Source organism: Diabrotica undecimpunctata, chromosome 5, assembly GCF_040954645.1.
Source record: "Diabrotica undecimpunctata isolate CICGRU chromosome 5, icDiaUnde3, whole genome shotgun sequence".
NCBI classification, from domain to species: domain Eukaryota; kingdom Metazoa; phylum Arthropoda; class Insecta; order Coleoptera; family Chrysomelidae; genus Diabrotica; species Diabrotica undecimpunctata.
The window spans coordinates 141,904,128-141,929,408 of record NC_092807.1 but is presented as its reverse complement, the minus strand read 5'-3'; the positions used below and the strand labels follow the sequence as shown (position 1 = coordinate 141,929,408).

At 31.7% G+C, this 25,281-nt stretch overlaps 1 protein-coding gene across 1 annotated transcript in view; it reads left to right on the top strand.

Annotated features, from left to right (window-relative positions):
* The window catches only part of wb (wing blister), a 600,221-nt gene that overhangs the window by 276,866 nt on the left and 298,074 nt on the right, over positions 1–25,281 (top strand). Inside the window, exons 5-9 of the mRNA XM_072533566.1 lie at positions 3,288–3,524; positions 10,053–10,352; positions 11,602–11,742; positions 20,503–20,788; positions 21,004–21,321. Of these exons, the coding sequence (XP_072389667.1) occupies positions 3,288–3,524; positions 10,053–10,352; positions 11,602–11,742; positions 20,503–20,788; positions 21,004–21,321 (1,282 nt within the window). The remainder of the gene's footprint in view (positions 1–3,287; positions 3,525–10,052; positions 10,353–11,601; positions 11,743–20,502; positions 20,789–21,003; positions 21,322–25,281) is intronic.

The window sequence follows — 25,281 nt, the reverse complement described above, 5'->3', positions numbered from 1 at the left end:
AATGCCATTCATTGGACCGGAACCCTTCTGCGGCGTTGGAAAATCAGTAACAAGAACGGTTACAAGGAAGTGGGTAGCTCAAAAATCTCTGAAATGGTGGAGGAATTCACCAGGACAAAGACAGGCGAAACAGTTCATTACAGAACATTTGCCAAAATTTACGGCAGACCTAATAAGCAAAGACAGGAAAACAGTCAAAGCCATAGTAGGTCTTCTAACAAGGCACTGTAAGCTGAATAGGCACCTGAAGCTGATGGGATTATCAGATGATGACCTGTGCAGATTATGTCATCTCAAAGAAGAAACAGCAGAGCACATTTTATGTCAGTGTGACAGTCTGGCAAATGTGCGGTTCTTTGCATTAGGAGAAGAATATCCACCGGCAAATAGCTACATGGCTACAGTCTCCAAGCTACTAGACTTTATAAAAAGGGTCAGGCTAGAGAATATTATCTAGGACTAGAGGACCACAATAGATCTGAAAAGGTCGCAGTGGAATAGGCCAAAAAGCCACCTCTCTAAATCTAATCTAATCTAGTATCAAAAGCAAATTTTCTTGTAGTACTGAAGGACTATCCATAAAAATTTTCTTAAAACTCATTTGAGTTCATTAATGTCTATGTCCAATTTTACGTTTTGAATCTTGACAAAGGCAAAGGTTTCCTGTCGAAACGTTGATTGCTATGGAAAATAAAATCTAGTTCCACATGTAATATATATCTTATTGAACCTAAACACAAGAAATACTAATTTTATATTAAAATATAGTACGCTTCAAGAAACTCTAAACTAATATATATATATATATATATATATATATATATATATATATATATATATATATATATATATATATATATATATTTACAGGGTGAGTCATAACTATTGGGACATAGACTAAGGACAGGTTATTTGGACCAAAATATGGCTATTGGGCCAAATATGCCTTAATAAAATGTTGCTGAGAAAAAGATACAGGGTGTTAAAGTTAATTTTTGTTTTTCGTTTTTTGCTAATAGTTTCACTGTATGTTTATAAATTGCTATCCAAATTGGCACAGAGGCATAATCTTAGACAAGAAATAGTATTTTATTTACAATTCCACTATCAAATACCAAACTAATAAACAAAGTTGCAACTAACGTAAGGTTTCCGTTTTGACGATAAATCAAAACTAAATATACTTTAACTTAAAAGAACTCACAAAAACTCAAACTAAATGTTCTACATGGTCTCCTCCGATTTCTATGCCTTTTCTAATTTTTTTTATAAAGGATTTTAGGACGTTAAAAAAATATTATTCTGTCCCCTTATAAGATTAGCTGCATTTTGAATGTATCTCCAAAGTTCGTCTCGTGTATTAATTTCATTGGCATAAACTAAGGACCTCATATGTCCCCAAAAATAAAAATCTAGCGGGTTGTACTCAGGACTTCTTGGTGGCCATTGAAAATCATTGCCTCTGCCAATCCATCGTTGAGGAAATACGTCATTAAGATGATTTCTAACAGCTAATGAAAAATGAGGTGGCGCTCCATCCTGCATAAACCACATTTTTCTTCTTACATCCAGTGACAGATCATCTAAAATATCACTAAGAGTATTTTCCAAAAACAATAAATAAGAATCTCCATTTAAATTCGGAGGAAGAACATAAGGCCCTAGTAGTTGGTCGCCTATAATGCCACACCAAATATTCAGTTTAAACTCATGCTGAAAATGTCTAGCTTTAATAGCATGCGGGTTTTCTTCTTCCCAATAATGACTATTTCGCCAATTAAAAACCCCTCGTCTGGTAAAAGTTGCTTCGTCGGTGAACATAATATTCTTAATAAAGTGTCTGTCATTGCGATGTTTATTCAGAATACGTTGGCAAAACTGTAACCGTCGTGGAAGATCTGTTGGAAGTAAATTTTGAACAGGAGTGAAGTGGTAAGGATGGAGGTTCTATTTTTTTAGAATTCTAACAATAGACGACTGACTTACTCCTATTGCTGCTGATAGATGTCGTGAACTTATTTCAGAATTTTCATCTACTCGAACCAAAAGTTTATCTTCTTGATTAGGTGTGATTTGTTTCGGTCGACCACCCCGATTTTTAGTGTGATATGACCCAGTTTCACCTAAACTACGATATAATCTTGCAAAAGTTTTGTGATTTGGTTGCCTTCTGTTTGCGTATAACATTCCATACCTTCTGGCTACCGAGCGACCGCAAAAATTTTCTTGTGCGTATACGCAAATCATATCTCGCATTTCTTCATTAGTAAAATGATTGTAACGAGGCATTTCAATCAAAAAAAGTAATGATTACTTTTAAAAAATGCAATATTACACTACACTGTCACATCAAAAATAATTTACTCTGAACAAATGACATTTACAAACAACAATTTTCTGACAGTCCAAAGCATACTTTTCATAAATGAAATAATATTTGAAATCCTTTTTTAAGACTCTAAGCAGTTCGACTGCGTTTTTATCGAAAACGGTTGAAATTATCATGTTTAAACAAGAGTACCAATTTTACGTAAAAATGATGTTTACGTCATATTTTCTAATAAAAATTACTAAAAAGTTTCATCAGAAAAAGTTTAGACTCAATTTGATCATTAGGAGTGATCCACGTGGCGCCCTCTATGACAAAACGTAAAATTGTAAATAAAATACTATTTCTTGTCTAAGATTATGCCTCTGTGCCAATTTTGATAGCAATTTATAAATATACAGGGAAACTATTAGCAAAAAACGAAAAACAAAAATTAACTTTAACACCCTGTATCTTTTTTCTCAGCAACATTTTATTAACGCATATTTGGCCCAATAGCCATATTTTGGTCCAAATAACCTGTCCTTAGTCTATGTCCCAATAGTTATGACTCACCCTGTATATATATATATATATATATATATATATATATATATATATATATATATATATATATATATATATATATATATATATATATATATATATATGTGTGTGTATATAAATCATAGTTTGGATTAGTTGGGGCGTAATTTGCTAATATATTTTAAAAACTGTATTCTGAAAACAGCTACCAAAGTGTTAGCCGGTGGAAACGTCAAATAACGAATCTTTTTAAAGTAACTTTTTTAAATAATTTACAAATAGACATTAAAAATGCTGAGATTTAAGTAAACACTCTGAGCTATATATGACTATGCAATTGTACTTTCGTTTTCAAATTGAATAATTGTGTTGTATGGTGAATGTCGGCGTTTAAATGTTCTGATTTTCTTATATACTAAATTTTGTATTTCAGCATCCGGAATGTGAATGCAGTCATCATACGTGCGGTCCAAATTGCGAGAAATGTTGCCCTATGTATAATCAACGCCAATGGGGTCCCGGATCCGCTAGAGATGCCAGACAATGCTTGCCTTGCAACTGTCACGGCCACGCTACAAGTTGCCACTATGAAGAAGATGTTGATAGATCCGGCCTTAGTATGGATATCCACGGAACGTATCAGGGTGGAGGTGTATGCGACAACTGTACGGTAAGGCTTTATTAGAAATGTCTATTTTGAATTGTTCAAAATTTTCTGTTAGAATATTTAAATTCAAATCGTATTTAACATTTGAAAAGTCTAACTGCAATAGTTGCGTTCTCCACTTTTTGAAATTTTACACAGACCGAAACAAACAGCTGAAACAGCGAATACAAGATTTTATGGTGTTTTTAACTTTTTTGCTTAATATTAATAAAATATGTTTGAACATTCTTAAAATTCGTTATTTTCTGTGAAACAAAATTGTTGAGGAGAATGTAAGTTATGCTTTCAAGCTTTGTTATATAGCGTATTTGAGATGGGTAGTTTGGCGTATTGGAGGAGGATAGTTTTCATCCACAAGGAAACTAAGTTCCTGTAGCTGGCTGTAAACCATGTATCACATAAAATTTATTTAAAAATCATTTATATAAATTATATACCTTTAATAAAGGATTTTTAAATAACTTTTTTTATGCTTAGTTTTGGTATATCTTGGGACTATAGAACTTTATATCTTGGTAATTAATAAACATGAAAAAATATTTCATTTTTACAGTAAAAAATGCAAAAAATAAGTAATTTAAAGTAAGGATGTAAATAAATATAAAGAAAGAAATAATTACAAATAATTGAAGTACTTATTGACTAGTTTTATCCAAAAGCCACGTCAGTTAATATATATATATATATATATATATATATATATATATATATATATATATATATATAAATTAAGGAACACTCGATGAGTGGTGGGTTTTTCGGTCAAAGTGGAGAAATAAAAGACAAAGAAGGTGGCTACTTCATCTATTTATTGAAGACGTTTCAAGGTAACACACTTATAATAACTTTTCCATGGATGTTTGGTTTTTCATATTGTTCTTTTTAGATGAACTGATGATGCTTCCTGATTAGGAAGCGAAACGTCTTCAATAAATGTAATAAATATCTTACTTATGGCGTTGTCTACTTTGTTCCTCCAGGATTTTTGGGGTCGTCCTCTTTCCGCTCCATTCGGTTATTCTCTTTATCCATCTGCTGTCGCTAGTTCTTCTTACATGTCCATACCACTTTAGTCTTTTTTGTTCTATATATGTTAGTATATCTGTTTCTATTGATGTTCTTTGCTTTATTTCGTCATTACTTCTCCTATCCATTCTTCTTACTCTGCAGCATCTTCGCAGGCATTCCATTTCTGTTGCTACTATCTTACTGCTGTTTTTCTTGTTTATGATCCAATTTTCAGCCCCATATGTCATAATACTTCGCACTAATGTTTTATAAATCCGTGTTTTTGTCTTCATATTTCGGTGTCTATCCCACCATACTGAGTTAAGTTTTTGGATTGCTGTTCTTGTTTGTCCTAATCTTTGTGTAATTTCTTCCTCTGTTGTTGCCTTTTTCGTGATTATAAACCCAAAGTATTTGAATTTATCTTTTCCTTAGATTGTTACGTTGTCATCAATCTGTAGATTTTCTATGTCTTCTTCACTTGTAGATAGGTACTCTGTTTTCGCGAGGTTAATATCTAGGCCAGCCTTGGTATATTCTTCTTGTAGTTTCTTCATCATGTAGCTGAGGTCGTCTTGGTCTTGTGCAATCACTACTTGATCGTCTGCAAAGCTTAACGTATATAGATATTCGTTCCGTACCGTTACTCCCATTCCTTCGCATTTTCTTTTCCATGTAGTCAAAGCTTTCTCTAAGTATATATTTTGAATAGGGTTGGAGATGTGGAACAACCCTGACGGAGCCCTTTTGTTGTGGTGAAGTCTCCTATGATTCTTGTTCCCATTTTAATGGACGCTTTATTTTCTTTATACAAAGCTTTTGTAGCTTCTATGAGTTCTGTCTGTATTTCTAATTTGTACATTGCCTCCCATAGTTCTGACCTTGATACAAGTTTATAAAACAAGATATTCGGTAAGAAAGACAGTTTCTTAATACTGGGGAAAAATCTTATATTTAAAATATGGGCTTCTTCTGCAGCATGACATTCTTCCCCGTCCTCTTTTCGTATTTTAACTTGTGTTCCATCCAAAATATAATTTTAAACATCTACAGTGTTATTTGCAATAGTCTAGCCCAGTATTCAAATTTTTTATGCAGGTTGGAGGTTTTATTCTGACAACCACAACCATCACTTACAAGACGAATAATACTGTAGATTAATAAAGAGCCTTAACCTTCTTAAGCTTTGTGCATCACTTTGGTATGTCCCTTGCTTGATTCTACATTTGATAGCACCGATCTTCTTAGCATACTGTTATGCCGTTTATTATCCTTCAATTTGGTCTACCGGCTGCGTTTTTAAAATATTTTTACACACCTGTCCACCTCAGGTGATTTCGCTTCATGATTTTTTTCCACCAAACTTATGCTTATAGATATTTTGTAGTTTTCACAGGCCGCTCCAAATATTTTGCTTAATACCTCTATTTTAAAATTCGAAAGAGATGATTCGTCTGGTTGGGTGTGGGCTCATATATCTAATCTATATGCAAGAACAAAAACTCAGTGTTCTATACCGTCCTATATGAAAAGACCTGCATTTGTGAGGTAAGTAATTTAATAGACCATGATTTACATTACCTATTTGCAATTATGATTCGATTTTTTTTATTTCTCCTGACGGGATTATTAAGTCCAACTGATGTATCTAAGGTTGGAGATCAAGGCTACATATTTGAACAATCATAGAGGTAAGACAGAAATCGTATTAGACCTTTTGCCGACTTCATTTATAGTCTAAACATTACAAGTTATATTTTCGTTTGTAAGCTTGCATGTAGAATGGCCGTTAAGAACACAAAAGTTCTTCTTCTTATTCTTTTTATGCAGACATGACTCTGTCTGTTTTTCAATGTGCCTCCAGTAAGTTGTCATTTTACCGTTTTCGCGGTCTTCCTACTGATCATCTTCCTATTGGGGAATCGTCTCTTGCCATCTTTACTACTCTATTTGTTGTCATTCGGCAGTTTTTGATGTTCTCCACCTTGCATCTACGTCGTATATCTGTACTTCTAGCTCTGTCCCATAGTGTCTTACCATCAATTTTTCTAAGTGTTTTTATCTCTACTGTTTCTAACATCATTTTTGTTTTCTCTGTGTCAAATTGTGTTTCTGCCACATATGTTATTATTGGTCTGATGACTGTTTTGTAAATTCTGCCTTTCATTTCTTTCCCGATATTTTTATTTCTCCATATTGTTTTATTCAGGCAGCCTGCGTCTCTGTTTGCTCTATTCACTTAGCTATGTGTAGCTAGATAATGTGATGGCTAGATATTTAAACTCCATCACTTTTTCTATTATCTGACCTTCCAGCTCCAATTTACATATTAGTAAATTTGCTGTTGTAACCATGCATTTTGTCTCTTTTTGTGTGAAGTGAATAAAGGAGGGACTGAGAAGGGTAACTACAAAGAAAAAATCAAGAAAATACTTACATAGATTTCCTATGCAACAAAACACAAGAAGGTTCCCAAACTATTTGAATTTGGACGCCGTTTAAAAGAATCCTCTTGCTGGATAGAAAGAGAGGCTTTTCTTTGCTAAAAAATATTAAAGGGTGAAAATATTTTAAAGGAAATAATTCTACAACCCCTAGTTTAGAGAGAAACATTACATATTTATTATTACTTCACATCAACAGTTATTACAAATAATATTAACAAAATTTATCAACAAAACTTACAATGGCGCTATTTGTAGCGATTTACAACAAGCTCCAGACGTTGGGGTCACTTATGGGAATGTAAATTATTATTACCAATGAAAATTATCTAAATTTTTCAATCATCCTAATGACTAAAACCATAAATTTTTCAAGTCCTAGTAGACACTTCGTCTCAGGACCAGCAACTTCATGTGGAGTCATACGTCGCCATGTTATCTTATCCACTGATAACTTTAACATCTTAAAATATAATACCAAGTAATGCCATCTAAATTGTAAAATATAACTTTTAACGGGTTTTTACCCTGTTATTTAGTGGCTCAAAACATGTACACCTAGACACTGATGATGGAACATGGTTTCCGAAAACGTTTTGTCTTCATGACATAGCTTGTTTGGTTTTTTAATTTATATACCTTTTATAAAGGACTTTTACTTAAAATTTTTATAAAGGTTTTTCTTATTAAATTGTTTGAAATTAATTATGTTTTGTAACTCTGGAACACTGTTTGGTATCAGGACGGTGTCGTCCGCGTACCTATTTTTATTTATCGTAGTTCAGTTAATCTTTATTCTACCTTAGGCCTGGTCTAATGGCAAACTTCTTTCTTAAAACTGTTTCTCGTATTTTTTGTTTCTACCTGTTTTTGCTCCAGTTTTGTGCACGTTAACGATATCGTATTCATCGTTTAATGTTGTTCGAGGCAATTAAATGAAAAAAAAAAGAAAATTATTTGAAACATATAACACCTAAAAAAATATAAAGAATACACCCATAATGATATTACAGCGGTTTAAAACTCTCTTGTAGTCGCATGTTTTACCCCAGTTTTTAAAATATATCACATCGCTTAAACTCAATTTGTCCTAAATGTTTTCTATGCTATGCATCAAAGTACGTGTTTGTTTACGTCGTGATGCATTTTATTTTAAAAAGTATGCAATTTTTCTCGATGGAAAAGCACTCTAAATTGTTATAGAGAATACAGCAAGATTTATTCTCAATTTTCGTTCCACTATCACTCAATGTTTTAATGCTCTTTTAAAAGCATAGGATGTAGCATACATCCCAGAAAACTTATAGTAGATTTAGTAAAAACTAAAATGTTTTCGGAGTATTAAAAAGATATAATTTGAATACGAATTGGTATTCTACAAAATACACTTTTTTTTTCAGATTACTGATCAACTCTTCGATTTTATATGTCCAGTCGGTATGTAGAAAAATAGCTTAGCGAAAGGTTGTTTATGAGTACAATATTCAAATGCTCCTGCTGAAAAACTATGAAACAAAAAATTTCAGAACGAAAAATCGAAGTTTTAGGCCTGTATTTTTTAATCTTTTATCCTGAATAACGGTTAATTAGTTAACAATATTAAATTTCCGTTCAAAAACTGTCTTTAACAGAAGTGCCAGACTAACAGGCATATATACTCAATATATACTCAAGGAAAAAACCTCATAATACCATCTATATATTTTTTCCTGGTTTTTCCCTCATAATTTACTATGGAATCACTAACAGGAGAATTTTACTGTCATCATGGCATGTATTTGTCTTTTTAAAGACGAATTACATGTTATGATCTTTTCTGACGGATATTCTCAAGTTAAAATTGATTTCATGTAATCGAATGAACTATCTTATAAGTAAAGTCGTCCCAGGAACGCAACTCAACAATATTGGCAACTAAACAATATACGTATAATGTATGTCTGAATTGTCAATATAGATGAGTTGGATAAAATTAAATTATTAGAAGAATTTTTAACTAAGTAACAAAAAACAAAATTTGTTTAATTTACTAATGTTTGTATTTTGAGAACGATTTCCGAAGTGGAAATTGAAACGTCAATAAACGTATTTTAACCTTTAATTGTGGCTTATTCCCATTTAAATAGTAATTAATTTAAAATGCCACAAGAAAATAGCTTCAGAACAATATTAATGTACACCTAGACACACTGATGATGGAATATAGATTCCGAAAACGTTTTGTGATTGTGATGTAGCTCCATTGGGTGTTTTAATTATATACCTTTTATAAAGGATTTTAAATAAATTTTTTGTGATACATGGTTATACAGCCAGCTACAGGAACTTAGTTTCCTTGTGGATATTAAAAAGACAAACTTCGTATACAGCGATAGAAATGCATATTCCAAATATTTGGTCCCATGTTTTGAGCAAGATAGAATCCATGTATCCTTGTCAAATATACTTTGTACTTGAAGGTTTAAAGATAAGAATGTTTTTTATAGAATTTCAATTTATTTAGTGATAGATTTTTAGAAAAAATCCCATAAATCACTAATAAAAGCTGGTTTTCAACAAAAAATTGCTCGAAATAACTCGAAAAGGAAGCATTTTTCGAAAAATTGCCAGGATAGAAAAGTATTTATTTCGATGAGATACGTCTAAAAAATTACATTAAAAATTAAAAAAATACATTTGAACTTGAAAAAATATATAAAATCGAAAAAAAAAAGTTTGATACGGTAGAAATGCAAAAAATTAGTCTATTTATGTTCTGCTTATAGGGGTAAACGGCTCTCCTATAAGTATAGTAGTTAAGTTAAGGGACGCAATACCTATACAAGAACGACTAGCTGTTACTCAGTTACTCTTTAAGTTTTAGCCACCGTAGAATCTTACCACAGTTTGATTTATTTAGTGTACACAGTATGAGTTTGGTATGACAAATGAATCTAGTGAATATTTCACTTCAAGTAAAGGAAAACTGTCAAGACAGATATATAATTAAGATATATTTTGATTTATTTTAGTTTTTAAATAAATAAATATATGTGTATGCTTCTACTATAGTGGTAAATAAAACACACATATGTTACAGGATTTTACTATGGGTATTAATTGCGAAAAATGCCTCCCAGGATATTATCGACCCACTAACACCCCACCTGATGCGGAAAAACCTTGTGTCCAGTGTAACTGCGAGGTCTCTGGTGCTGCCAGTACTTGCGTACAATATGGAGAGACAGCTGGAAAATGTAGGTGTAAGGAAGGTTATACTGGAGAAAAATGTGAAACCTGTGATGTTGGTTATACAGGTTTTCCCGACTGTCAACCCTGCCCTTGTGATGCTAAAGGAGTTAAAGGAATCGACAAATGCGAAGAAGGATGTATTTGTAAGGTAAGAATTTGTATTTATGGGATCGTAGTGAATAATGTACAATATGCGGACGATATAGAAAGTAATAATATTAATTGCAAGTAATCTAGATAGAAGTAAATTCCTTGTATTCATCAGCAAGTCAACCATTGGCGTGCAAATCATAGTTTCCAGTAAAATTGTTCATCATAAAATACAAGTACTTGAGCACTTACACTAACAGCAATCATGATTTTTCAATAGAATTGAGATCATGAATTCACATTACACGTAGATCATTTTTCAACTAAACCTGTAGTACGAAGCAAAAGTAAATTTGTTAATACAAAATTAAAAATGATTTTATTGAAAAATTTCATGATTTCCTAATTTTCACCTAGAATGGAGAAAAAATTAATAATTTTATTTTTTTTTATGTTTTTCGACGTTACAACGATATACTAAAGAAAGCACGTTCTTTATATAGTATATACAAAGACAACATTCCAAATGAACAATACGGAGTTTATGAAATTCCTTTTGCAGACTGCCCCGATCCTATATAGGCCAAATAAATCGTAGAATCCAAAATAGGATTTATGAACATTCCGTTTCTGTTCGGAGTTCCGACTAAGTTTCAGCTCTAGGTCAACATCATCTTCATACAGGTCACAAAATTGATTTTGAAACCTCCAGAACCATAGCCCCCATCTGCTTTTATAAACCAAGAATTACCCGAGACGTAATATATATATATATATATATATATATATATATATATATATATATATATATATATACACAAACAACACAGTTTATAAGGGTTGCAGTCAGAAAATTGGCCGGGATGTTAATAAAATCATAGACACTCAACATTATTAACATATGCTTTTATAAATAATCTCAACGACTAGTAAGTTGCACTGAAGATTTGTGATATTTTATAAATATTAACATTTTTTTTCTTATTACAGTGTCTTGAAAAAGGAATAAAACCTTTCCGAAAGCTAGACACAAAGTCATAAGAGTGTTTCATTAACATCCCGGTCAATTTTCTGACTGCAGCCCTAATACACTGTGTTGTTTGTTTATATTGACAGTCACTAATATCCAGTAATTCTTATATATATATATATATATATATATATATATATATATATATATATATTTGCAATCATGATTTTTTAATAGAATTGAGATCCCGAATTCACATTACACGTAGATCAGTTTTCAACTAAACCTGTAGTTGGTGAAATTTTTATTCGCTTTTTACACTTTTTTTTATTTTTAGGAAAATGTTGAGGGCAAATATTGTGATAAATGCAAATCAGGTTATTTTGGATTAAGAAATGACATCGAAGAAGGCTGTCTGCCATGCTTCTGTTCTCAAGTAACAACTCTGTGTGAATCGGCATTGATTAAGAAACAAACAGTAAGTGCAAGAAATACTAAACCATTTTACATTTTGTATATTTTAAGCCTAATTAGTTTTAAATGAAAGTTTGTTACCATCGAACGATCCATCAGAAGCAGTGGGTGCCAATGGGTAAGAATATAACTACCTTCGAAAGTTGCGAGCCAATGTAAAACAATATAACTCACAACTTTCTTTGGGAGCCAATTGTTAGGCCTCGTCTACCTTAGTATCTCAGGCGTGAGAACGTCTTATCTTAAAAGTAAATGTGAAAATGAGTTTGGCAGGGACAAATAAACTAAGATATTAACTAATTATATTTATTGTGCATAAATAAAATATAAAATTGAAATTCTAATATTAAATTAAAAAACAACAAAGCAAATCTTGCTTACATCTTTACAAAAAGATTATAAAATGATACTTACGGCAAATATTGTTGTGTCGTTAAGTAGTTGGTCAGGATTGTAGAATGTAGTTGTTGGTTTCATATGTTACTGAATCTAGTTACTTGTGTATATATATATATATATATATATATATATATATATATATATATATATATATATATATATATATATATATATATATATATATAATGTTCCGTTTTTTTAGTTTTTTTAGTTAGTTTAGTTTTCCGTTAGTACAAATATTAGTGAAAGTAAATTGATTGGTGATCAGTGTAGTAGTGTCTGGGGCCTCGGAGAATGAGACCTTGGAAGCTCTGAAGAAGACATCAGAGAGGATGTCGAAAGCTCAGCGCAATGATAATCAACGCGGTTCAACCCGGAAAACTGTTGAGTTTAATATCAATTCCTGTAATAGTATTAATCTAGTTCTAGGTTTAATTGACCTATTATCCTATTTAATGCGGTTTCAAAGATAAACAACCATAAAGTGTATAAGTCCCTCAGTAGTTCCGAGTTAAACAGTCGTTTTCACTTAATACCCAGCAATATAAGTATTATTAGTAGTATTAGTGGAGTTAATATCACATGCACATTTAAGAAGTATTAACTCCATGGAAAGACGTAAAACCGCGGTGTGGCACTGTAGTCAGAGTGTTTATGCTATTTCACATTGATCGTGTGTGTTTAATAACCTTCTAAATAATGTGTACCAGAACAGATAAATTTTGAAAAAAGCTTTAGAAAAGCATCAAAAGGTATGCTTTACTCCTTTGATGCAATGGAGTACTGATTCTGTGGAAAACAACCAAGCATTCTCCTTTTCATCGGCGATAAATGGATCTAACCTCAAAATAGGTACGTCTTAACAAATTTATTAAAAATAAAAATAATTAGTCTTCATTATTACATAAAAACTTAATACGAATTCACAAGGAAACTAAGTTCCTGTGTTTGGCTGTATACCATATATTAAAAATTTAAATAAAATCCTTTATAAAAAGGTATATAACATTTTATATACCTTTTTATAAAGGATTTTATTTAAATTTTTAATACGAATTATTAAAAATAATATGTATTAAAAATGGAGTTAATATACAATAATTACTTTAAACCGACAGACTGTATTAACTCCATAATTCGGTTTATAACTTAAATATTAAATGTACTTATCAAATTAGGATAACAGTAATTATGTTTCAGGAAAAGTCGGCGACCCTGATGAAGGTACAAAAAACCAATATATGCTTATTAAAATGATTTCTAATGTGAAAATTGCGTCACCTGTATATTGCGAAGTTGTTATAGACAATGTTTTGCCATCTGTTTCAAGCAAAGGTATAACACAATTATTTTGGGATTTGTAATTAAATAAAATATGTATATGTTTTATAATTTTAGAAAATAATTTGCCCATATCCTTACATGGAAATTATATGAATCCACAAGTCTTAATACACAAAATGTTGTAGAACTGTCTCAACAACAGGTATATTTATTTATACTTCACAATTGCCTATTTGAATTTAATATTTTTTGTTTAGTTTCAGAAAATGGAATCGTTGCACAGACTGCTTTACCCATTACGTGTAGTCCTCAAAGTATGGCAATTGTAGTGGAAAATAGAGAAGAGGTAGATCATGCAGATTTACGCTTGGAATCCGATGACTCTATCAAGGATAAAACATACGGACCAACTGACAACAAAACAGATAATTCTGAAAAGTCAGATAATCAAAAACTTGGTAACAAACGCCTAATCAAGAATACAGTTTTGCAATCGAAGCAACTTGGAGCTCCATGTAAAGAAACCTGTAGCATTAGGTGCACAAAAACTATAACTGAAGATCAAAGACGTTGCATACATTCTGAATTTTGAGATCCTAATAAAAACATCGACATGAAAAGACAATTTGTAGCAGCAATGGTAGAATGCGTACCAGTGAGACGTATCCGTAAACGTGAGCCTGTCAATAAAATTCCAGAATGCATCAAACAAGGCATTCAAGATCATATTAGCAAGTTTCCAACTATAGAATCGCATAATTCTAGAGAGCGTTCTCAGAAAAAATATCTTGGTTGTGAACTAAATATTACCAGAATGTATGAGATATACAGATCTGAGTTAATGGAAAGCAATACACCCGAAGAAAACATTGCTAAACTTTGGCTGATTTCGAAATATTTAACACAGAATGATGAATGTGACAGATTAAATTTGGCCAAAATTCAGATGGTAGAAGGAAGAAAATATTGAACAAGATTATCAACAACATCTTGTGGAGTCTAGTAACAGGTATGAATTAAAAAGACATGATAAGGAAAGAGCAGCAACAAGTGGTGGAACAATAAAATTATTGACAGTGGATTTACAGAAATGTCTGCCAACGCCTGTTCTAAGTAACCAGCAGAGCTTTTATAAGCTCAAGTTATGGACATAACATTATACGATTTCAGACATTTCAGGTAATGTTACGTCTTGCATGATGTGGGATGAATCAAAGTCTGGACTTGGAGCAAACGAAATGGCTTCGGGCTTTTTGAGGTGGACTGAAGCTATAAATGAAAATGTAAGAGAGATTACTGTGTGGTCCGAAAACTGCCCATCCGAGAACAGAAATATGATAATGATGATGCTTTACTTTTGGAGTATCCACAGATAAAAATTATAAATCACAAGTTTTTGTTACGTGGCCATACCCATTTAGAAGTGGACAGTGATCATTCTCTTATTGAAAGAGAACGAAAGAAAACACCTTTTTTAAAAATCATGACTCCCTGGGACTGCCAGCAGCTAGCACGACTTTGCTGTCGTTCTAAAGCAATCAATGTAATTAATATGGAACTAAATGACTTCAAGGATTTTAAGACTCTTTACAACAACAACTGTTCACCTTTTATTATAAGGAAAAAGGTTCAGCAAAATACAGACTTTCTCATGTCAGATGTTGTCCACTTGCAAGTACGCAGCAGTAATTTAGGGTTTTAAAATTTATCCCACTCCGATAAAGTAGATGAGGATTTAAAAATTTTCCTTTGAGTTTCGTTTTTTTTTTTAAATTTGTTTACTCATTTTGTTTTACAGATATGACTTGTTTATTTCATTTAATCACATAAAAAGAAGTTTCATTTATCGTATTATCTCCAGATTATTTATTCATGTGTGTTAACTTACCATTATATTATATCCTGAATATGGTAATTGTTTTCTTTCTTTAAAAAAAATAAAATTCTGAATATTTTAAAAGGAAACTTTTTAAATTTATTAAGCAATATTAATAATTATCCTTTGACGTTAAAAAAACTATATGATATTTGCAATGTGAATCAGAAAACTTTAATTAATTTTTCTTACAAAAAAATTTTTTATAAAATTTATGGTATTTTAAAATAGCGATAATTTTTGATCTCCTGATGGTATAGTCTTTTATTTGAAACATATAAAAAAAATTCTGTCACAAAAATTATTGACTAACCTTTTAATTCACACACGACGATGTTTCCTTTCGACCAAAACAGCTCCCCCTTGTTGATTATGTTATGTTACCAATCAAAGCCTTCTCCGTTCTAAGTATCAACCTATCAGCATACCAGCAACTCTTTCTGAAAAACACGAGCAGGCCTCTTTTACCAGTACTCGTTCAACAAACTCCAAAATTCTTTCCTCTCTTTCATATACTAACAATCTCCTGAGACCCAAGTAGTTTTTTTACTTGGTGTCGCAAATATTTCTAATAGTTATAGTTCTTGTGACTTACTCACTTGGACTTTATAGAATCAAGGAGGTATTCGACTTCTCAACTTTGACTTATTTCTCGTTCCACCTTTCAGCCACCCACTTCTAACAATTAACACCACTGGCACATGTTTCTTAACTGACTACACAAAACTTCTACTGCTTCTTTCGGATCACCATCACATAATAGTCTTTTCTACTGCAAACTTTTAAAACATTCACTCTCTTTCATCCCCATTCCAACCTATCAGAAAATTCCTATATCCCTCTTCTTATTTTACATCAGAAAAACCCAAGCATCGCTTCTAAACAACGTTCTTTGAAATTGATAACGGTTTTATTTTATACTTTCTAAATACAATAACTACCTGATGGCTTTGGCTTTTCCCGCGAAACAAAACCAAAGGCTTTTAAAATATAATATCTACAAATATCGAGAAACAAATTGTCTATTCACATTTAAGTATTTACTAATGTTTTTTAGTCCGTCAGGGTAAAACTCATTATGGATAAACCCACTGTTTAAAACTAACTTATAACAAATATTTACAAATCGATGTACAGGGCGTTGCAAATTTATGTGCCCGCGTTCTATAACCAAATAAAATTTTTATTCTATCTTTGATTGATAAAATGAAACACAACAATATATATATATATATATATATATATATATATATATATATATATATATATATATATATATATATATATATTTAAGGCTATTTTTATACCTGTTGACATAATAGCACGCCATTGTTAAATTAACACCAACCTTCTTAATTCAAGCTTGGTTCAATAATTTAAATCAAATATTTAAACACTTTCCCCTGTAACTACTGTTTAAATTAAAATTATACGGTTTATTCCAAAACATGAAGCGCACAAAAGCCCAAGCAAACTTCATTGTAACACAGGAAAATCTAATTGCGACTTTCCACGGACAGCGTACCAACAAAGGGCGTCGGTGGGTATAGTTCTTTGTTAAAGTAATGAGCTGAAATAAATTTCGAAATACCTCTTTCATCTCTAGCAACTATAGGTTGGAAATTAAATGGTTGTGCATTCCATTTTTAAATTTTAGCTTTTACTGGATATGCTGATATACAATATCAGAAATATATAGTACGAAGCAAAAGTAAATTTGTTAATACAAAATTAAAAATAATTTGGAGTCAATAAAGGTATATAATAAAACGTAAAGTATATATTTTATGCTCTGCCAAAAATACATAGTGTTGAAAAACATTGGAATGAGATTTCACAACACACTAATATTGACTTATTACATTTCAAAACACTTATCAACTTTGTTTTTGATTCTAATATTTTTATATTTAATGGTGTATTTTATAAACAAATTTTTGGTAGTCCTATGGGATCTAGTCTTTCACCCATTCTAAGTAGCTACGTCATGGATGATGTTATCAGTGATTGTATCAGTAATTGCACTTTTTTCATTCCTTTTATTAAGAGATATGTAGATGATTTAGTTTTGGCACTTCCTAAACACAAAATTAATGAAACAGTCAACATTTTCAACAGTCATAATCAACATATACAATTTACAGTTGAGGAAGAGGTAGATAATTCTCTACCATTCCTTGACATGAGAATTGTAAGAAATACAGACAATATGTTGAAAACCAGATGGTTCAGAAAACCCATATGTAGTAATAGATTTATAAGCTATAACTCTCACCATCCAAATAAGATGAAAATGAACCTTATAACAGGATTAAAAGAACGTGTTTTAAAACTTTCTCATCCAGATTATCTACAAGAAGATCTTCAATTATTAAAAAATATTCTAATTGAAAACTCTTATCCTCCAGATATGCTACATAGGATGCTTTTTTTTAATATTGGTAATATAAATAATTTAACACCATTTTTTGCTCAATCTCAAAACATTGTATCTAACAATCAGAACATCTATTATCATTCACTACCTTTTATACCATCATTAACACCTAAATTAATACAAACACTAAAGGTTATTGACAATATAAAAATAGCAACAAAGAACATCAAAACTATTTCATCTTTATATTCTAAAACTAAATATCCTATAGACAAATTTAAAAAACGAATTTAGTATACAGCATTAGCTGTACTCAGTGTGAGGCTGAATATGTTGGTGAGACCGGAAGAAATCTTTCAAATCGCATTATTTCTCACAAAAGTGATTGCAGAATTAAAAAACCATCTTGTGCTTTGGCAGAACATGTAATCAATAAAGACCATATTATGGATTTTGATAACATTAAAATTTTATGTAGTGAAAGTAATAAATTTAAAAGGACTTTTTTGAAAATGGTTTGTATTAGCAAAAGTGATAATAGTTTAAACAAAAGATTAGAAATTCAAAATTTAAGCAAAATTTATAATTATATTCTTTCTTTATGATTTATATATAAAACTTGTAAAATGTCATATTTAATTCTCCATATATCTGTTACATTCTTTCAGACATCTGTCAACAGTGAATAAATCTTCTTCTTTTTGTTACTAAACAAAAAAGAATGTTTAAACGAAATTTTACTTTTGGCAATATAATGGTCAAAAATAAAAATTTTATGTTGGCATTTATGACATTGAGGCTATTTGTAATTGGTTGCTATTTGAACTTATTTATAAATTCAATTATTTTTGTATAAAAAAAAATGTTTTCAAAATTATAAAAATTTATAACATTTATTAGATTAAAACATTTTTGTATTAAATATTTTGAAGATGTAAGCAGTAATTTTTACTTACTAAACTAATTTTTATTTGGTAAATTAACAAAAATTGTTTTTTCTTTTTAGTTCAACCTTGTAAGTATTTTATCTTTTTTAGCTCTTAATAATAATTGTAAACACAATTGAAAGCTCGAGAATAAAAAAATAGTTAACCAATAGCCCTTTTATTGACTCCAACCCATCCAAAACAGTATATATATATATATATATATATATATATATATATATATATATATATATATATATATATATATATATATATATATATATATATATATATAATGAACCAGAAGTATTTGCTGACAACGTAAGGAAGTAAACGTTAAATAGTGGGTTTGCAGCAATAAAAAATGAAACGTGTACTCTTTTAAATTTTTATTCCAAGCTTTCGGACATTGGTTATGTCCTTCATCAGGGAGCTACAAATGTAATTAATAAATTGTTGGCGTTGGTATAATTAATTAAAAATTACAACCTCATTAAGTTTGTAAGTAGAAACAATTTTTAATTAATTATACCCACGCCAACAATTTATTAATTACATTTGTAGCTCCCTGATGAAGGATATAACCAATGTCCGAAAGCTTGGAATAAAAATTTAAAAGAGTACACGTTTCATTTTTTATTGCTGCAAACCCACTATTTAACGTTTACTTTATATATATATATATATATATATATATATATATATATATATATATATATATATATATATATGCTGTCACTATTTTTCCGGGTTTGACTCCGCGTTGTAAAATGCTGGTTTTCTTGAAAACCATTGTTTTGGCGACGTTTCGGCAAGGTCTCACTTGCCATTCTCAAGCCTGGTGGAACTACTTCTCGTCGTTACTCGATTAGTACTAATTAGTACTAATTAGTAATTAGTACTAATCGAGTAACGACGAGAAGTAGTTCCACCAGGCTTGAGAATGGCAAGTGAGACCTTGCCGAAACGTCGCCAAAACAATGGTTTTCAAGAAAACCAGCATTTTACAACGCGGAGTCAAACCCGGAAAAATAGTGACAGCACATATAGCTCCCGCGGAAACCTCAAAACAAACATATATATATATATATATATATATATATATATATATATATATATATATATATATATATATATATATATATATATATATATATATATATATATATATATATATATATATATATATATATATATATATATATATATATATATATATATATATATATATTTAAACCTAGAGCTAAGATTAATACTATTACAAAAATGAATATTAAACTCAACAGTCTTCCGCGTTGTTTCTCCTTTTGTGCTTGGAGGCACATACTAAAGCAGAAATCTGAAATTGGTTTCGACAATTAGAAATATTCGGATTCCGTTTCGTGATTTATCATCAGATATCGCTAATGCGTCCATATCGAAGCCATTTGTGCTTCTATTATGACAGAAAAGATTGTTTTCACGTTCAGAGCGGTTGTGAATAGCCGCTCCGAAGATTCCTTTTAGGATGAAATACGTATAAGCAGATACACAAACGCACTGTACGTGAAATCAAATCTTAACTGTCTTTCCTTTTATTTCGGTATACTTTTTATGAGTACTAGAAACTAATTGAGGAGATATGTTGTGGAATGCAATTTTAGATTCCCCATGTCTCTAATTACATCTTTATCATCGTCTGTCTCGTCTTGCAATTTTTAGAAGGCACAGATTAAAGCAGAAATCTGAATTTGGTTTCGACGATTAGAAATCTTCGGGTTTCGTTTCGTGATTTATTCCGAAATTAATTACATTTTTCTATAAAATTATCTTTAGTTTTTTATTAAAAAGTTAATTTATATTAGTAGTTGTATTTAAATGTACGTATATTTTCTTGTATTTTCATCTTGTTTAAAATTTTAGGTAAATTCTCTTAAAGAATGGATGATAACCGATTTAAAAGTAACAAAAGTGGTAAAACCAAACTGGAACGGTCAAAGTGTTTTTTCGCTGGGTAACTACGGAGACTTTTCAGGGAATAGCGGTGACGGAATGGGGACAAGATCTTTTTACTGGCTGGCACCTGAAGAATATTTGGGTAACAAACTCGAGGCTTACAACTCCAACTTTCTATTCAAAGTTCAGTGGGTGGTGATGAGGGGAGACACCAGTGGCGAACCGACTAGAGGGCCAAATATTGTTCTTATAGGTAAGCAAATATGTCTTAGAAAGACAAAGGAATTGCTTTAGGTTAGATTAATAAAAATGGTCCAGTAGGAGACGTAGCGTTGCTATGACGTTTTATCAGTTAAAAATAGTCTAGTGAAATAGTCTCTAAAATAGCATGAAAATAGTAAAGTAATTACCAATAAAATTGTTGCATTTTAGGTCGAAATTTATACATACATGATTTGTTTGTTTTAGGAAATGGGATGAAAATAGGTTACGGTGACGATATTCATACTTCGTCCAAGATGACATTCCAATTGAAACTTAACGAAATAGGCTGGTATCACATTCCACAAAATATACGGGACGTTACAAAGATTAATAGTACTGTTTACCATGGTGCATTAGTGACAAGAAATGAATTTTTGAAATTACTTAGTAATGTTTCTAACGTGTTACTAAGATCTACATTTCATACTGACCAGATTGAATCATTATTGGAGGAAGCTGCCTTAAATATTGATGATGATGAATATGGATACAGCAGTGTAGAGCGGTGTTCCTGTCCTTCTGGTAGGTAATTGTATATATTTATGTGTGTAAATCACTCAATACATTAGCGTCCGTTAAAACAACTAAGTTATTATATTACCACAGAAAGCATCGAATCGTATCCAGGCATTTTAAATATCATTAATAGGCCCGATCGTAACTGGCCGACCCAGCTCACATAAGATCCCCGTACAAAATCGTACGGGGGTACGATTGTCGTGTTTATGCTTGCTGTTTAGGCACCAGACGATCGGGCCTACGATGACCATCGTTGTCACTTAATTGTCACGTAATTATCGAATTGTAATATAAATTTTCTTTTAAGTTATGATAAAAAAATATGTAACATAATCTATAATTATTGTAACATATTTTTAAACAAACAACATAATTGCAAACAATTGCACGGTTGCCCAAATAAATTTTAAAAAATTCGTAAAATTCGAAGAAAATCACGTGAGATTATTTTATAACTGATACATAAAAATAAGTTTTTATGACGCTTTACCAGGTTGCAGTAATAAATAGTAATGTTGATAGTGAGTCTTTGGACATTGTTTTTTTTACTATTGGAATCGCCATTATCTAGAAGAACTGAAATTGATAGAAAAAAAATTATTATGAATGAAAGGCCTACTCCAACATTGCGTATTGACCAAAAAGATGGGAAAAAGGTGCGTACTTTTAATTGCTCTTGGTATAATGTCTACAAATGGTTGTCTGGAAGTATTACGAAAAACAGACTATATTGTTGGCCGTGTTTGTTATTTTCTAATAAGAAATGTATATAGAATTGTGAAGGATACTTTGATTTAAAAAACATGTCTGCCTCCTTAAAAAAACATTCCAGTTGCAAGGAACATTTAAGTAATTTCCTGTCCTTTAAGGATATACAGAAGAGGGCGTTTTCTATTCGCGATTTGCTAGACGAAAAATCAAAAATCGCAAAAATTAGATACAACGCAGAAGTTAAAATGAACAGAGAAATCATTAAAAAATTAGTTAGGGGGGGGGGGGTCATGACCCCGTGACCCCTCCCTCTGGATCCGTCACTGATTACTCATAGCTATGTAATTTGCTGGCTTGGCCTACCCAAAATTTTACCACACCAGCCGCCACTGGTTCATTCCCGATAAAAAACTGAGCTTTATTTTTTAAAATGTTACCTGAAATAGGAGCTTGTCTGCTTCGTTGTTGTTTAAACCAGATGTGCAGAACTTTTTCAATATCAGAAAATTCACTCATTTTAAGGGTTTTTCTGTCTTTAGAATCATTATTTACAGATTTCATAAATTTTTCGATTTTGTTTTTGTTTTTCTTAATATCGTACACTGTATCATCACTAATATCTGTATCATCACTAATATCATAGAATCTAGATATCGCAGTCGGCACCACACTCGCATCTCTTAATAATATCTCATATAAGTATCTTTTTGAGAGTCAGCGTTTTGTGCTGAAGCATCCGATAAGAAAGTAGACACGGCGGCAACCTTGACGAGAGGTACGTCGGACTGCCGAGCGTGTCGGATTGCAAAATGCCGGGGTATCACGCGTGTACTGTACTACCTAATGGAAGAGTTCATAACTGTCTTTTTTACCTAACTTCCCGTTAGATCTATTAGTGGAGACTTAGAAATATGTATGACTGTCTCTTGACAATCAAATCTATATTCTAAAACGGTTGATTTCTCCAAAGTTTTTATGCAGTGTACGCTTTCAAGATACACATCGTAAAAACATAAGCACGCATTAGCACGTGATGATAATTTGGAGATCCGTTGTACAGAGTTGGAATAAACCAAAGCGTTCATATTTTAATTAAAGCCTAAATTCAGTTTAAACCTTATATTTCGTAGTACATGCTTCGATGTCATTAATTATTATACATGTTGTTTTAAAAATTAAAAGTCCATCAATCCTATGGCGCTACAGCCCAATTCGAGTCCTGGCCTCCCTCATCAAACCCCTCCATCCGTTACGGTCAGTAGTCATTGTCCTCCAGGATCGACTGATAGTGAGATTTCTAGCGTCCTCGTCCACGTCATTTTCCCATCGCTTTCTTGTTCTTCCAATAGGTCTCTTCCCCTGCATTCTTGCATTTAACAGTTTTTTGGAAGCCTGTTTTCCTGTATCCTAAATACATGGTCTGCCATTGAGGACGCTGTAGGCGGACGTACTAAGATAAAGGAGTTTATACATTATCATATATTTCATATCTGGAACAAGCACTCAAGCTGTGGAAAAGAAAATGCATGGGAATCCCTCTCAACGACGAGACTATACTGTACACCTTATGTTTCACTGATGACCAAATACTGATTGACTTGACTCTAGAAGCTTATAGAAGAATATAACAAATGGGGTCTCGAAGTCAACATTAAGAAAACTGAAACCATGTGTATTGGAGGGACAAAGCAGTCCATTATATTAGACGATGGGGTATAAATTAGACAATGTGATGAATACAAGTACCTGGGTATGAAGATAACTCAAGATGGAACACTCGATGCTGCTATAAAAGACAGAAATATACAGGGTAGAAAAGCCATATCCATGATGAGCGATATTCTGTGGGACCAACCAATATCTAAAGCGAACAAACAACTCATATACAACACCATATTTAAAAGTGTAATCACATATGGCAGTGAAGTTTGGCCAATGAAACAAAGAACAGAGAAACTGTTACTAACAACAGAAATGGACTTCTGGAGAAGAGCAGCAGGCAAATCAAGAAGAATTGGATACCAAATGAGAGAATACGAGAAATGATGGCAGTCAAGCATACAATAGTTGATAACATAAAAACAAAACAGTTAATATGATACGGCCATGTACAGAGAATGCCAGATGACAGGATTCCGAAACAGATTTTGACGTGGACACCACAAAAAAAAAGAAAAAGAGGAAAACCGAGAAGAATCTGGAGAGAGGGAATTGAAAAAGAACTAGAAGAAAGAATCCCTCCAGGCCTATGGTTAAATAGAGAAGAATGACGGTTAGGAGTCGAAAGGCGTCGGAGAACGCTGTGAACCGATAGTAGTAGTAGTATATATTTCATAATTGTATCTGATTCTTCACCTATTGTTCTCATTTATAGGGCCTAATATTCGTCTCAGTACCTTTCTTTTAAAAGCAGATTTAAAAGCTAAAATTCAGAAAGGCAGAAGAAAAAAATCGAATAACAGCTGAAACACTCAAAGAAATGGGAGAATTATTGACGGAAGTAATGCTTAGAATTTGCAATGAGATCTGATATACCAGAAAGTGGCCAAATGACTGGGGTTAGCTCACGTTTTTCTCCATATATAAAAAAGGTTCACCGAAGGATGGCAGTAATTACCGTACAGTAGCATTGATATCACACGCGAGCAAAGTACTTCTAACCATCATCAATGAAAGACTAAAATCAATTCTCTTACCACAAGTTCCCCAAGAAAAATGCGGATTCGTCCCAGGTAGAGGAACAAGAGAACATACTCTTAATATTCGCCAAATTATCGAAAAATCTCGAGAATTTAACGTAGAAATCTATTTATGCTTTGTTGACTATTCCAAGCCCTTCGATACCGTACAATGGGATAAACTATGGCATATACTTTCGAGAAATGGGTACGCCAGAACATCTTATCTATTTATTACAAAAACTATATGTAAATAATACTGCTAATGTAAGAGTTAATAAGGTGGTTTCGAAAAACTTCAAATTAAAATCGGCAGTTCGACAGGGATGTATAATATCCCCTATTCTATTGAAGAGTTAATAATGTGCTTTCGAAAAACTTCAAATAAAAATCGGGAGTTCGACAGGGATGCATAATATCCCCTATTCTATTCAATATACATAGTGAACATATTATGCGTCAAGTTTTTGAGGAATGGCAAGGTGAAGCAACGATAGTAGGAAGAAAAATCAAAAACCTACGTTATGCTGATGACACTGTAATATTGGCGTCATCACCAGAAGAACTGGAACAA